General features: G+C 46.2%; 2 protein-coding genes across 2 annotated transcripts; one reads left to right on the top strand and one right to left on the bottom strand.

Annotated features, from left to right (window-relative positions):
* Positions 1–3,089: 3,089 nt before the first annotated feature.
* Positions 3,090–4,037, top strand: LOC123362882 (olfactory receptor 52R1-like). The gene has a single exon (XM_045003431.1). It carries the CDS (start codon positions 3,090–3,092, stop codon positions 4,035–4,037), a length of 948 nt encoding a protein of 315 aa, XP_044859366.1.
* A 5,414-nt stretch (positions 4,038–9,451) lies between these two features.
* LOC123362875 (olfactory receptor 52M1-like) lies at positions 9,452–10,396 on the bottom strand. Its single transcript, XM_045003421.1, has one exon. The coding sequence runs from the start codon at positions 10,394–10,396 to the stop codon at positions 9,452–9,454; it is 945 nt and encodes a 314-aa protein (XP_044859356.1).
* Positions 10,397–13,208: the final 2,812 nt, after the last annotated feature.

Below are 13,208 nucleotides of genomic sequence, written 5' to 3'. Positions count from 1 at the left end.
CACAGGTACCATTTCACGCTGAGGAGCTCCCCTGCTCGACAAACCCAGGGCAACGTGGCATGAAAGAGAATGAGTCTGAGGGCCCTTCCTACAGGGGATAAGTTTCCTCCAGGATCACTGGCCAAAATATCAATGTTTTCTGTGCACCTCTGTCCTCCCTGGCTCATGGCCTACTGCCCCGAGGTGGATGCATTTCAGTAGCACAGTGGCTCCTTCTGGATGAAAGCTTCTACTAGGTAGAATATTAGGGTTTGAAGAGCGCTCAGGAGGTATCTAGTCCAATCCCCTGCTCAAAGCAGGACCAACATCAGCTAAATCATCCCAGCCAAGGCTTTGTCAAGCAGGCTTTAAAAACCTCCAAGGATGGAGATTCCACCACCTCCCTAGGGAACCCATTCCAGTGCTTCACCACCCTCCTACAGAAATAGCGTTTCCTAATAGCCAAACTAAACCTCCCCCACTGCAACTTGAGACCATTGCTCCTTGTTCTGTCATCTGCCACCACTAAGAACAGATGAGCTCCATTCTCTTTGGAAACCCCCTTCAGATATTTGAAGGCTGCTATCAAATCCCCCCCCCACTCTTCTCTTCTGCAAACTAAATAACCCCCGTTCCCTCAGCCTCTCCTCGTAAGTCATGTGCCCCAGTCTCCTAATCATTTTTGTTGCCCTCCGCTGGACTGTCTTCAATTTGTCCACATCCCTTCTGTAGTGGGGGGTGGGGGGAACGAAACTGGATGCAATACTCCAGGTGTGGCGTCACCAGTGCTGAATAGAGGGGAATAATCAGTTCCTTTGATCTTCTGGCAATGCTCCTACTAATACAGCCCAATATGCTGTTGGCCTTCTTGGCAATGAGGGCGCACTGCTGACTCATATCCAGCTTCTCGTCCACTGTAATCCCCAGGTCCTTTTCTGCAGAACTGCTGCTCAGCCAGTTGATCCCCAGCCTGTAACGGTGCATGTGATTCTTCTGTCCAAAGTGCAGGAGGCTGTGCTTGTCCTTGTTGAATCTCATCAGATTTCTAGTCTGGCCCCCTGCAAAGAGGCAGGATTTGTTGCTTCTCATCCATCCAAGATGGATGGCTACCCAGCATCCTTTTGAAAACCTTTAGCATAAAATCTTCACAATCTCCTGAGGCGTCTTTTCCATTGTCCTCCAGTTCTTGTAGCTAGGAATTTTTTCTTGAGATTTAAACTATATCTGCTATGCTGTAGTTTGAACTCACTCCCTCTTGTCCCGTTCGCAGTGGCAAGCCAGCATAACTTTTCTTCATCTTTTTATTGCAGCTTTTCAAGCATTTGAAGACAGCTATTAGGTCCCCCCTCAACCTTACCTTTTCCTAATTAAATATGCCCAGTTCCTTCAGCCTTTGCGCCTATGACTTCAGTGCTAATGGACTAGAAAGTATTTCATCACTTCATGTGACAGAAGTACCTCATGCTGCTTCTTTCCAAATACAAACAATAATATTTCTTGAATACATCATCCTTTTCTGCAACGTGAACAAATTTCTTTTCTCCCTCTTGTATACTTTTTTCTAGGATTTCTTTTCTTCTGAATATACTTAATAACCTTCTTTTTTTCACCCTTAGCCTTGCGAAGCATGGATTTCCCCCTCAGGTCTTTAATGTCCCTTATCAATTTACAGAACATCCAATTTCTATTGCTTGCTATCTGTAATCCCTTTTTGTTTTTATCTGTTTTCTCTTTTCCCCATTTGTTATATATCGCTTCTCCTCTTCCCACCTGCTGCCTTGTCTTTGCCATTGAACTGGGTTTTTACCCCAAGTTTTCCACTTTCTTGACTGTGTAATCGCTGCTTTTTTCGCTATCAAATACATTCTTCTTAAAGAACTCCACATTTTCATTTCATTTCCTAATTTCTGTGTAAACTATTCCTCCCAATTAGTTTTGCTGTTAATTTTCCTCAGCTTTGGGTTATAATTTTTTGAAGAACTAAGTGTCTATAGATATTACTGTTTGAGAACTCTTCTCTGTTTGTCCTTTTGAATGTAATCAGTTCCATGCTTTTCTGCTGTTCTCCTCCTCCTTTTCTTAACTAAACAGTCCCAGGCTTTTCAGTGTCTCTGGCAGTATTCCCCATTCTCATAGCCTATGTTAGAAACCCCTTTCTATCTTCTATATCATTTATAGAGAATGAGTGACCAAAACTGATCATGTTTCAAAGCAGGTTATTCTCCATCCCATTCTTTAGGAAACCAGTCATTGTCTTTGTTTTGCCTACTACTGAGAAGTGAGAGATAACCAGTATGACACCTGTGTTTCCTGCTGGTGCCAGTTAAGCTTTTCCACACCAGAACGTGTAGGGATTATTAATGCATGAAGCACCATCAAGTATGGAATTAGCATTAGTAGGGTCAGTTGTTCATAACTCATCTCTCTGAATAATGAAAAAGCCATTGTTCAGTGTGTAAAGAAGGTCCAATCTCGTCACCCATGAGAACAGCCTCCAGTAGCGTATTCAATATCTCATATTAACTGTTGGGGGTAGAATTTGATAGAGGGGGAAGGATCAATTCCAGAGGCAGGACCATTCAGTCTGTGGTCACTGTTTATTGCATTAGAGGTGCCTGAAAGGTTGTAAGCTGTACCGCCCGTCCCTCTCCTCCCGAATCCTGAGGAGTTAGCCCCGAGGCGTGTTTGCATTTCCCCTTTACTGTCAGCATTAGCCCTCCTCATTACCTAGGGGGCAGTTCTGCTCTTGGTCCTGGCCCAGTAGCTATGTCCTGCTAAATTCTTCGCCCCTATTTATGTTTACCTCTGTCATGACCTTTTGTTGCCATATAAGGAGCTGTACTGAGTATTTGAGTCTGGTAGATTTGGCAGGTTTCTGTGTGCTTGTGTTACGGGACTTTCCGTGTTTGTGTCTGTCAGCCCTTACCAGACAGACTCGAGCATTTAGCTGTTGAACACCTGCAAGCTTGTGGTTTGAGGGCTTCCTTGTGTTTCTCTGTTGGCATATTACCAGACAGACTCAATGAAGTCAAGTGACAACTGCCCACATTAACACTGTCTCTCCATCCAGGCATTCGTTTTGCAACCATCACCCTAGACCTTGGGCTGTCATGTCAGATTCCAACACAACCAGGTTCACCAACCCCTTCACCTTCATCCTGCTGGGCATTCCTGGCCTGGAGGCGGCCCACATCTGGATCTCCATCCCCTTCTGCACCATGTACGCCATAGCCGTCTTGGGAAACTTCACCATCCTCTTCATCGTGAAGAGGGAACCGAGCCTCCATGTGCCCATGTACTATTTCCTCTGCATGCTGGCCATCACTGACCTGGTCCTGTCCACGTCCACCATGCCCAAAATGTTGAGCATTTTCTGGTTCAATTCCAGGGAGATCAATTTCAGAGCCTGCCTCACCCAGATGTACTTCCTTCGCTGCTCCTCAGTGATGGAGTCAGGGATCTTTGTTGCCATGGCAGTGGATCGCTATGTGGCCATCTGCCATCCCCTGAGACATTTAATCACCATGACAAACCGCATGGTGTTCAAGATTGGCCTGGCCGTGGTGCTGCGTGGTGCCATGCTGGTATTGCCTTATCCCTTCCTGACAAGGCGGTGGCCATATTGCAGAATCAACATCATCCCCCACACGTACTGTGAGCACATGGCCGTGGTGAAGCTGGCCTGCACCGACACCCGCATCAGTAGTTACTATGGTCTCTTTGTGGCATTCTTTGTGCCTGGTCTGGATGTGTTTTTTATCGCTGTGTCCTATATTCTGATCCTTAGGGCCATCTTCAGACTTCCCACAAAGGACGCCCGGCTCAAGACTTTTGGAACCTGTGTCTCCCACCTCTGTGCCATCTTCACCTTTTACATCCCAGTTATCTTCTCCTCCCTCACGTACCGTTTTGGCCACAATGTGGCCCTATGCTTTCATGTTGCCATTGCCAACGTGTACCTCCTGGTGCCTCCCATGCTAAACCCCATCATCTATGGGATAAGGACCAAACAGATCCGGAAATGGCTGCTCCAGCTTGTTACTCATAAAGGGACCTAAAGTTTTCCCGTTGCTCTGGCTCTCAGACCGAGCTCTCTGCAGAGTTGACTGGTGAGATGGAGCTGGGCCCCCTGTCCTGAATCACTGGCTGGGCAGTCAAGGAGACATTAAATCCTTTCCTGGCTTACTGTGCTCTGTCAGTGTGACAAACTGGGGAATCGGTCTGTGTTCTACTCATTAACTCATAGGAATGTCACCTTTTTAATTGCTGGTAACTGGAACTCAGAGGCCCTACCCCCTGCTCTGCCTCTTCCCCCAAGCCTGTGTCCCTGTTGTTCCCTCCTTTACTCCCATCCCCATCACTCCCTGGATCCTCTTCACCATCCCTGCAAGCTGCAGAAGCAGCATTTCAGATTTTGGTCAGTGGGCGACTTTAACTGTGATTAGAGGGGCTAGCTAGGCTCTTGAAAACGTTAGATTTTCTGCCAGATAATTTCGCAGTTAGCCGACAGGAGCACTGTATCTAATTCCTGTATAACAGAAAGAGCAACAAAATAATATTAGACCCATTCAGCTCTATTACTAACATGTTCTGACATCTTGCAGCGAGTCGCTTAAGAGCCACTGGTTAGGTTTACAAATTTAATGTATTTTCTTTCTTTGTTACTAAGTTTGTGGCGAGAGAGACCCACCCTGGGTTCTATCTCAGCTCTGAGAGTGGAGATGGGTCTAGTGGATAACAGTGGGGAAAGGGGGCAGATAAATAGGGGTTCTGCATAAAAATGGCCATATTGAGTAAGACCGATGGTCTAATTACTTCAGTATCCTGTCTTCCAACAGGAGCCAATGCCATGTGCTTCAGAGGGAATGAACAGAGCAGGTAATCATCAAGTGATCCATCCCCCTGTTCCTTTTCCCAGCTTCTGGCAAACAGAGTCTAGCGACATGCAGAACATGGTGTTCCATCTGTGCCACCCCTCTCTAATAGCCATTGATGGATCTATCCTCCATGAACTTATAAGAACATAAGAATGGCCACAGTGGCTCAGACCAAGGTCCATCTATCCCAGTATCCAGAGGGAATTAACAGAATCATCAAGTGATCCATATCCTAATGCCCATTTCCAGCTTCTTAAAAACATAGGTTAGGGACACCATCCCCGCCCATCCTGGCTAATAGCCATTGGTGGACCTGTCCTCCATGAATTTATCTAGTTCTATTTTGGTTCTTCTTGGAACCGTGTTATAGTTTTGGCCTGCACAACATTCCCTTGAAAAGAGCTCCACGGGTTGATTGTGAAGAAATAATTTATTTAATTTGCTTTAAATCTGATGCCTGTTAATTTCAGTTGGATGATCCCTAGTTTGCATGTTATGTGAAGGGGTAAAGAACTTTTCCTCATTCAATTTTTCCACACCCATCACGCTTTTATAGACCTCTCTCTCTTATTCCCCCACAGTCATCTCTTTTCCAAAGGAATAGTCCCAGTTGCCCTTCTCTATACATTTTCCAAATCTAATATATATGTATTTTTGAAATGGTGTTGTTGCCCTGGATTTGAGGGGTATCTATAACCCAGAATGTAATTAAGCAAGCTGCAACCATATGTGCATTCAGTCACCATGAATGAATGAAATAGAGCAGTATATATTTAAGGGTTAATTGTAAAACACACTTTTAGATGGAAGGCCAAAACCTAACTGGCAGGTTCTGCTACTCATAATGGGAGGATGGGAGAAAAAAAAATAACTGAGAATAAAGAGGGTAAGTTGGATGGAAAGCTTGAATGTAGACGCCTCTGATATTAGAAGTTTATTGGAAGTGAGGAAAAGTGATGATCCAGTAGGGTTCATTATGACCTGTGTGTTTTGTGGAAATTAGTTATAAAAAGGATTAGCTAGAGAATGTGCTTTGGAGCAGCCCTCTGAAGCCATCTTAAGAGTCTCTTTTCATTACACTTTTTCTCCCCAGTGGGTGAGCAACTAGCCACTTCAAACCCCTTGTTAATTACTCAGCACCGTTCCAGAGTTTAGGTAAACATCTGGCAAGTTCTAAACCTACTGCTTCTGCCTGTGTCCGCTTATATATAATAAACTGAAATGTTAGTCTACAGCACATTTACTTGCATCAATCTTTTATTAGACAGAATTGCTGTGGTCCCATGGATTTATTCCTGACACCACCAGGAGTGCAATAGTTAAGTTACACCGACTGAGGTTCTGAAAACTTGGGTTACAGGATGACCAAATCTGCATGCAGTATTCGATATGTGGGTGTATCATGGATTTATATAGACACCATATTATATTTTTGTCTAATTATCTATCTGTTCCTTAAAGGTTACTAGCATTCTGTTAAAGCAGCAAAGAATCCTGTGGCACCTTATAGACTAACAGACGTTTTGCAGCATGAGCTTTCGTGTGTGAATACCCACTTCGTCGGATGCAAGTAGTGGAAATTTCCAGGGGCAGGTATACATATGCAAGCAAGAAGCAAGCTAGAGATAACGAGGTTAGTTCAATCAGGGAGGATGAGGCCCTGTTCTAGCAATTGAGGTGTGAAAACCAAGGGAGGAGAAACTGGTTCTGTAGTTGGCAAGCCATTCACAGTCTTTGTTTAATCCTGAGCTGATGGTGTCAAATTTGCAGATGAACTGAAGCTCAGCAGTTTCTCTTTGAAGTCTGGTCCTGAAGTTTTTTTGCTGCAGGATGGCCACCTTAAGATCTGCTGTTGTGTGGCCAGGGAGGTTGAAGTGTTCTCCTACAGGTTTTTTTTCTCCTAGCATTCTGTTAGCTTTTTTGGATTGCCAAAGTACATCGAGCAGATGTTTTCAGCGTACTAGCCACAATGACTCCAAGTTCTCTCTCGATGGGTGACAGCTAATTTAGACCCTATCATTTTGTGTGTACAGTTGGGATTATAGTTTGCCATGGACTATACTTTGCATCTATCGGCATTGCATTTCATCTGCATTTGTGTTGTCCAATGACCCTGTTTTGTGAGATCCCTTTCTCATTCTTTGCAGGGAAGGACATGTCACTGCTTCTGAGGCACCAGGCAGGGAGCCCGCCACAGCCCTGCCAACCCTCCCTCCCAGGTACACAGGTCGTCCCCGGGCTGCCCCCTGAGCACTTGTGCTGCTGCACGGGACCACCCCCTCAAGCCACTGCCTGCCGAGGCACCTGTGGCAACCCCACGCCTCCTCCCGGATGCAGCCCTATCGAGCACCCGCCGTGCCCCCCGGGACACCTCCCCAAGCCCGTGACCTCTTTGAATAGTGACTGAGTTCTAAAATACTTAACCTGCCCTGGCTGGAGTAATTAGCCCAATGGTAACGTTTTAAAACTATATTATATTTATGATTTTGTTTCTACTGGTGGCGCACAACTGCAAATTACCTCGATATTGATGTACATAACAAAATTCATTGTGCACGTGGATGGAAAAAATAAAAGGAAAAATTGATTTTGTAGCCTTTTATTTTATTTAAAGTAAATTTTCTAATTTGTTGTTACACCACTGTGGCTTTGGCTCTGCTGGCTACAGTTTCAATCTTAACAGAGTGAAAGTCACCTCTGCTGCTTGCTTCAAATTTACAGTCTCTTGGAACATGTAAAGACCAAAGGTAGCGACCACACATACATCCATTAGTACAAGGCCTAGTCTATTCTCACAGCCTGTATCCTGTGATTAAGACACATGCCTGAGACAGGCGTACTTTTATGGCATTTTTATGACATAATATTAATCTTCTGAGTAATGTTGTGCAATATTATCCCTTAGTGCCTCTTTTCCCATTATTTTAGGGCATCGGGTTATTTTCAGTCACTTATGCCATCATTTTTTGTCTCCATGGCCTACTGTAGATAACCTAAACTCTTGCAGCAAAGAATCCTGTGGCACCTTATAGACTAACAGACGTTTTGCAGCATGAGCTTTCGTGGGTGAATACCCACTTCTTCAGATCACTTGGGTTTGGACCTGCTGCCTCTGTCTACCCTGGGGCTGCCCCTCTGCAACCCCAGTGCCTTCTCGGCCTTTGGCAAGGCTGCAGCCTGGGGGTTTTCCAGGATGGAGCTCCCCAGCTCCACTCTAGGTACCCTGTTCAGCTCCCCTGCAGCCAGGCCCATCTCTCTCAATAGCTAGAACGAGACGCCTGATCTCCTGGCTCCTGCCCTTTTATAGGGCCACCTATGGCCTGACTGGGGTGTGGCCCAGCTGTGGCTGCTTCCCCAACTAGCCTAGGCTTTTCCTTCAGCCCCAGCCCTCTCCCAGGGCCGGAGGGGTGACCACCCCGCTACAATCCATGTCACCCTGGAGCTTACTTTGTGATTGGTCAGAACCTTCTTGGGTGTCTGGGGGTCACCTCCTGCAACTGCTGACTTCTCCTCCAGTTGGAGTCTGTCTTTGCTGCAACCCGAGATTGTCTCTCTCCTGCTGCAGCTTCTTCCAGCTCATCCAGTCTCTGTGTTTTAAAGGGCTGGATGAGCCCCTCCTCTCTCTGTTCACCCTTCTGGGGAGGTTCCAGTCCTTCCACGCCCGCCCTCTGCACAGAAACTGGAGAATGTTAAATTTAGACTGTGGTTACTCCCTTCTTCTATCTGGCGAGGACTGACAGTCTTTAATGACCAACGTATTTATAAACAGATGCCTCCGCCCCAGCCCGCTGTCCCTTAGCACAAGGTGTGTGAGTGAAGAGTACAGGAAATCCCAAAGACATAACAATACACATGGTTCCTATAACAAACAGTGAGGTAAAAGGGTTCCCCCCCATCGTGGTTTTATCCAGACCCTCTTCTTTTTTGGCTTCTTTCTCTGGATGCCATGCAGGGTTGTCAGGTACCTGGTTTTGGACTAGAAAGTTCAGCCAAGAAGGGGACCGGACTGTGCCAGGTTCCTGCCGGGCATCGGGGAGGTTTGGGGTCATTAACCCATGCCTGCCCCTGCTCAGCTGGGGCCACATCATACCAACAGGCAGGGCCCTTGTCAGGCTTCAGCATCTCCCAGCCCAGCCCCAGAGTAGAGGGAGCCCAGCTGAGGCAGGGACAGAGGTGGAGAAGATTGAGTGAGTGGGGGAGGGTAGTAGAGAAGCCAGGACCCAGGGCAGGTGCGGTAGGAGTAGGGCCTTGGGGAATAGATACGTCAGAGGGCAGGGTCTCAGGGTCCAATTTTTGCCACCTTTCTAACTGCTAAGAATTAATTTGTTCTATACAGACTGATTGCCCAGTTTGTCACAGTGAGACAGCACAGTAAGGTCAGGAAAGGATTTAATGTCTCTTTCACTGCCCAGTAAGTGACAGAAGGAAGAGGGCCCAGCACCATGTCACCAGCCAGTGCTTCACGGAGCTCAGTCTCAGAACCAGAGCACCAAGGGAAAACTTTAGTTAGAATCATAGAATATTAGGGTTGGAAGGGAGCTCAGGAGGTATCTAGTCCAAGTCCCTGCTCAAAGCAGGACCAATCCCCAACTAAATCATTCTTTATGAGTAATGAACCAGAGCAGCCTGTCCCGGATCTCCTTGGTCCTCACCCCATAGATGATGGGATGCAGCATGGGGGGCACCAGTAGGTTCATGTTGCCAATAAGAGCATGGAAATGCTGGGGCACATTCTGTACAAAACGGTATATGAGGGAGGAGAGGAGACCTGGGATGTAAAAGGTTAAGATGACACAAAGGTGGGAGACGCAGGTTCCAAAAGTCTTGAGCCGGGTGTCCTTTGTGGGGAGGCTGAAGATGTCCCTGAGGATCTGGATATAGGACACAATGATAAAAATCCCATCCAGACCCATTACACACAATAGCACAAAGAGACCATAGTAACTGCTGACCTGGGTGTTGCCACAGGCCAGCTGCACCACTGCCATGTGTGCGCAGAATGGCTCAGGGATGATGTTGGTTCTGCAATATGGCCACTGCCTCGCCAGGATGGGAATGGGCAGTATGACCATGGCGCTGCGCAGCACCACGGCCAGACCCATCTTGGACACCACGGGGATTGTCAGGATGGTGGAATGTCTCAGGGGATGGCAGATGGCCACATAGCGATCAAAACCCATGGCAACAATGATCCCGGACTCCATCAATGAGAAGCAGTGAACGAAATACATCTGGGTGAGGCAGGCACTGAAATCGATCTCCCTGGAATTGAACCAGAAGATTGCCAGCATTTTGGGTAGGATGGATGTAGACAGGACCAGGTCAGCGATGGCCAGCATGCAGAGGAAATAGTACATGGGCCCATGGAGGCTCGGCTCCATCTTCACAATTAACAGGATGGCAAAGTTCCCCAAGATGGCTATGATGAACATGGCACAGAAGGGAATGGAGATCCATACATGGGCTGCCTCCAGGCCAGGAATGCCCTGCAGGATGAAGGTGGAGGGGTTGGTGAAGTCGGTTGTGTTGGAGTTTGACATGGAGTACCAGTGAAGGTCTCCAACTCTGAGGTAGAACCGTGTTTCCTGCATGCACTGTATGTTCTCCTGACTTCCCGTATGTGCCCAGGGTCAAGGGTGATGGTCGCAGTACAAATGCCTGGATGGAGAGACAATGTGAATTTGAGACACTACATGCACTACTGGAGACTATTCTTGTTGGTGAAGCAGATTGGCCATTCTTCACACACAGAAAAAAGACATTTTCATTATTCATAGAAATAAATTATGAACAACTGACCCTACTAATGCCAATTCCATATTTTATGGCATGTGTCAATAATTCCTACATGTTGTGGTGAGGTAAAGCTTAATAGGCAATAGCAGGAAACATGACTTTGGGTACTGGTTATCCATCATTGTTCCTTAATGCAATGAAAGCCAGGTTAGGGAGTGCATGCTGTAGGGAGTTGACCATTCAACTGGTTGCTTAAAACCTGAGAATGGGAAAAAAACCACAAACTTTTGCCAATCCATGCTCCGGGGGTGGGGGAACATCCCAGCTAGTCGCACCCCACGGAAAAGACCTGGGCGTCATTGAGAGCAACTCAGTGGAAACACCTGCCGTGGTACATGATGGGGGGTAGAACCCCTTTTATGAACACTCACCCAGCCAGTCAGTTAGCTGTGAAAATCCCTCTTAGTAGCTGTTCTCTACTTGCCTTGCCTGTAAAGAGTGAAGGCGTCTCACTGAAATGCTTAGGTAAGAGGAAGTGAGTTGGCACCTGGCCAAAAGAGCCAATGGGAAGACTAGATACTTGGAAAATTGAGAAAAAACTTCCCGTCTTTGTGAGGGTTGTTGTTTTCTCTCGGCTGGAGAGACAGAGAGCAACAGGTGTGCTGTAAAGACTGGGCCGAATATGAAAAATCATCAGCATTTATACCTAAAAATTACTCATTTGGAACTACAGATAAGCAAGTAGAACAGTAAATGTTTAGTTAGACGTGATCAGGTTTATCGCTTTATTTTGGGCTTGTCGAGTCTTCTGTGCTAAACGCAGGGGCTTCTGTTTGCTTTGTAAAATGTAAATTGAACCCCAAGGGAAGACATTCTTGGGTGTTAATGCTTTCAGTTCCTCTTTTAATATCTAGCAACACCCTGATTTTCCAGAAGTGTTGTCATAAATATAAAGGGAACGGTAACCACCATTCTGTATACAGTACTATAAAATCCCTCCTGGCCAGAGGGACAAAATCCTTTTACCTGTAAAGCGTTAAGAAGCTCAGGTAACCTGGCTGGCACCTGACCAAAAGGAGGGGGGAAAGGCTTTGTTTTGTCTGTTCTTTGTCTATCTGTTCTGTGTGCTTGCCGGAGACAGATCAAGAAGGCAGGCAATCCAACTCCATTAGAATTAGTAAGTACTAGTGAAGGAATGCGTTAGCTTATTTTTATTTTGGCTTGTGATTTTCCTTGTCTAGAGGGAGGTCTTGTCTAGAGGGAGGTTTTGTTAAGAGGGGAGTTCCTCTATGTTCTTGAGTCTTTTATTATTCTGTAAAGTCCTTACAATCCTGATTTTACAGCGGTGATTTTTTTACCTTTTCTTTAATTAACATTCATCTTTTCAGAACCTGATTGATTTTTCATCATTTTAAGATCCAAGGGTTTGGGTCTGTGTTCACCTGTACCAATTGGTGAAGATATTATTCTCAAGCCTGCCAAGGAAAGGGGGTGTAGGGATTTGGGGGGATATTTGTGGAAGGTGGGGCTCCAAGTGGCCCTCCCTAAATTTTTGTTTAAATCACTTGGTGGTGGCAGCATTACCTAATCCAAGGTATAAGAAAGAATTTGTGCCTTGGGGAGTCTTTAAACTAAGCTGGTAGATATAAGCTCAGAGGGTCTTCAAGCGGGCCCCCACGTCTGTACCCTAAAGTTCCGAGTGGGGAGGGAACCCTGACATGGTGGCAGAGCGGTGGGATCATTTTGAAACAAAAGCCCAGTAGAAATTTAAAAGGATTTTTTTTTCCTTTTTGGCTGTTTAGAAAGCAGAAAGAGATCTTCTTTCTCTTTGCCTGGAGGCAGAGGTATCAGGTCCTGGTAACAAAGGGATGTTTTTAAGCTGTGAGCTGCTGGAGATTTTTGTCTCTGCCTGAGGGCAGGATAGGTAACTTTCTACAAGGGAATTCACAAGCTAGTTTTTTTTTTCCCTTTCTAGCTCTCACGGTAGGCTAGGTTAAGTACAAAAAGCAGGAACATGATGACCAGTGACACAGCTAATAAACCAGAGCTGTCTAGACTGGCAGAAAAAGAGAAAGAGAACGAACATGAGAGACTGATCGAATTAAAACAACTAGAAATGAAGGCACAAGAAGCTGCCCACAAGAGAGCCCTGGAGTTACAATAAAAAGAGAGGCAGCATGAACTGGAGTTAGAGAAGGCAAGAGCTAAGCAGAATGTACCAGACAACCCTGGCAATCCTTCTCCAGGTACCGCTTCCCGTCCCAGAAAGTTCCCCACCTACAAGGCAGGTGATGATACTGAGGCCTTCTTAGAAAATTTCGAAAGGGCCTGCCTTGGGTACAGCATCTCTACTGACCACAAGTGTCAGCTCTCCACCAATCCTTAGTGGACCCCAAATTCATCAACCCAGAGGCCCAAGTGATGATTCAACCCTTCAAGTCAAACTCTCTAAACTTGCCTACAGCCGAGTTGCCTGTGCAGTACAAAGGCTGGTCAGGAAAGTGGACTTTTGCAATCTAAGAAGATTATCCCATTCCTATGCTACTGGGGCAAGACTTGGCCAACCATGTGAAGCTGGCCAAGAGAGTGGGAATGGTCACCCACAGCCAGGCTAAG

Source organism: Mauremys mutica, chromosome 1, assembly GCF_020497125.1.
Source record: "Mauremys mutica isolate MM-2020 ecotype Southern chromosome 1, ASM2049712v1, whole genome shotgun sequence".
Taxonomy (NCBI): Eukaryota; Metazoa; Chordata; order Testudines; family Geoemydidae; genus Mauremys; species Mauremys mutica.
Note: the sequence above shows the minus strand (reverse complement) of the source record. Positions and strands in the feature narration are given on the sequence as shown.